At 41.0% G+C, this 2,500-nt stretch overlaps 1 protein-coding gene across 1 annotated transcript in view; it reads right to left on the bottom strand.

The window, feature by feature from the left end:
- The window catches only part of prkcab (protein kinase C, alpha, b), a 205,371-nt gene that overhangs the window by 43,840 nt on the left and 159,031 nt on the right, over positions 1 to 2,500 (bottom strand). The window contains exon 5 of the mRNA XM_080445916.1: positions 2,256 to 2,384. Coding sequence (XP_080302042.1) covers positions 2,256 to 2,384 — 129 coding nt within the window. The remainder of the gene's footprint in view (positions 1 to 2,255; positions 2,385 to 2,500) is intronic.

The raw sequence follows: 2,500 nt of genomic DNA, 5'->3' as shown, positions 1-2,500 counted from the left end.
AGAACATTAACAACTTCTCCTTTTCTCACTTCCAATTCCACAAATTAAGCAATTACACAACTTCATGAACCTGAAGTATTGGATGGGAGTGTGTCTGTGTGTGTGTGTGTGGGGGGGGGGGGGGTGAACAGAGAGAGAGAGACGCGTGGGGGTTCAAGGTTTTTCTTGACTTTACATTTTTATTTTCCGTTTTCTCTCAATTTACTCTAGTCATTATGCCAATTCACAGTGGTGGAAAAATGTTTTACTTAAGTGCAAGTATCAATACTGCAATGTAGAAATACTTATAAAAGTATAAAATTATCTGCATCAAAATGTACTTCTAGTACCAAACGTAAAAGTAGTCATTATACAAAATGTCCCATTTCAAGTTTTCAAATGTATACAAATCTTTTGAAAATAGCAGATCTACAAGCTCACAATGTGTCGAATCGCGACACATTGTGGGCTTGTAGAAAGGCTATTTTCAAATGGCCGATATATTAATTAAACTACTATAAAACAACACACCAGCCTCCAGTGGTGGAAAAGATCTACAAACTCACAATGCGTTGCACTTGTAGATCTGCTATTTTCAAATGGCCAATATAGGGCTTAAGTGGTTAGCCTACTGTATGGTTTGTAATAATAATCAAAATCTACAAAGTAACTAGAAATTAAAGTTTTCAAATAATTGTAGTGGAGTAAAAGTACAATATTTGCCTCTGAGATGTAGTGGAGTAGAAGTAAAAGTATTGGAAATTGGAAATTCTCGAATACCTCAAAATTGTACTTAAGTACAGTACTTGAGTACACGTATTTAGTTACTTTCCACCACTGCCAATTCCCAATCCCCTGTGTATTCTAGTCTCTTGTCACGGCTGACTACAGTGACAAGCGAGGGGCGGTAAATAATGGACCCTTTGAAAAAAAAAGTGTTGGGACTAGGGTTGGGTACCGAAATACGGCTCCAAGTAGGAACCGATAAAGAAATGGTCGGTACTGGGTACCCATACAAAATATGTAATTTCGGTTCTGCATAACCTAGACGCGCTAAAAGCCGTTCAAACAAAGGCGTTTAGAAGTCCTACACAAACAGCACAATCTGATCAAAAATCACAAATCCGGTAAAACACCGTTGTATGGAGAAGTATACATCAGTTGCGTCTCTCTGTATGGAGGAGTAGAGCTGCTGCTCCTCCGGGCAAACTCAGCCCACCAACATTCCTCCTCGCACCGCCCCCCCTCCCCTCACTCACCACCGTCTCAACTGAAGTAGTAAGAGAAGGAATAGCCTGCCCTGTGCCCTGCAAACTTTGTAACCAAGATTTGCTGTTGTCAGAGGGTGTAACATCAGTTGGAAAACCAGCGCTAGCAAAGAGCTTGCGCAGGGCAAAATAATTAACACCAGCTTTGAACGCTTCTGTTTGATTGTGTGTGTGTGTGTGTGTGTGTGTGTGTGTGTGTGTGTGTGTGTGTGTGTGTGTGTGCGCGTGTGTGTGTGTGTGTGTGTGTGTGTGTGTGTGTGTGTGTGTGTGTGTGTGTGTGTGTGTGTGTGTGTGTGTGTGTGTGTGTGTGTGTGTGTGTGTGTGTGTGTGTGTGTGTGTGTGTGTGTGTGTGTGTCTTTAAACAATGAAACTGAAAGTAACTTCTTCAAAAGGAAGGAATGGCAGACCTAATATTATGAATGCATTTTGGCTGTGTGCAATAATGCAACTGCATACATTATAATGCCTTTTGCTAGGCTATTCAATATTTGTTTTAATTTCTTGAATATGGCAAGGTAATGTTTTGAGGCATATTGTATTTTATTACTACACAATAGTTAATCAATAATTCTACACAATAAATAAATATGTTTAAAATAACTGATCCCAATATGGACCCATTATAGTTATGCCATAATCATGTAGCTCTATAACAGAGGCACAGCCATGACAGCAATGGTAATTTATTTTTATTTTTATGTATATATATGTTTGTAATTAATAATTTCCGGCTATTCGGTCTTCGGCCAAGTGTTTCCTGTATTCCGTATTCGGTTTCGGCCAAGAATTTTCCATTCGGTGCATCTCTATTAAATAAACATTTGACCTCTTATTTTTTTGCCATTTTGGAACCGAAATATGGAACCGATAGGAACCGGATCCGATAAGCAGAACCGGAACCGGACTCGTAAAAATCCTAACGATACCCATCCCTAGTTGGGACACATCCTTGCGGTACATTGTGTATTTACAGTAACACAGCAGAAGGGGGCGCTATATGCCACCGACCTGTGACGTGCAGTCTGTCTCCGCTGACCTCTATCTTGAGGAAGATGCGACCCCTCCGCTCCGTGTGGTCCGTCCCACACAGGCTGGGCACGTTGGCCACGCAGACGTTGTGCACGTTCATGTCGCAGGCTGGAACACACAGAGAACGGAATGCATGTCAAAAAGCTTTTATCCAAAGCTCTTTACATAGGTTGTGCATTACATTCACCCATTCACACACACATTCACACACACATTCACACACA

This window comes from Gymnoscopelus braueri, assembly GCF_963280865.1.
Source record: "Gymnoscopelus braueri genome assembly, chromosome: 13".
Classification (NCBI taxonomy): Eukaryota; Metazoa; Chordata; class Actinopteri; order Myctophiformes; family Myctophidae; genus Gymnoscopelus; species Gymnoscopelus braueri.
This window is presented reverse-complemented; position numbering and strand designations above follow the sequence as displayed.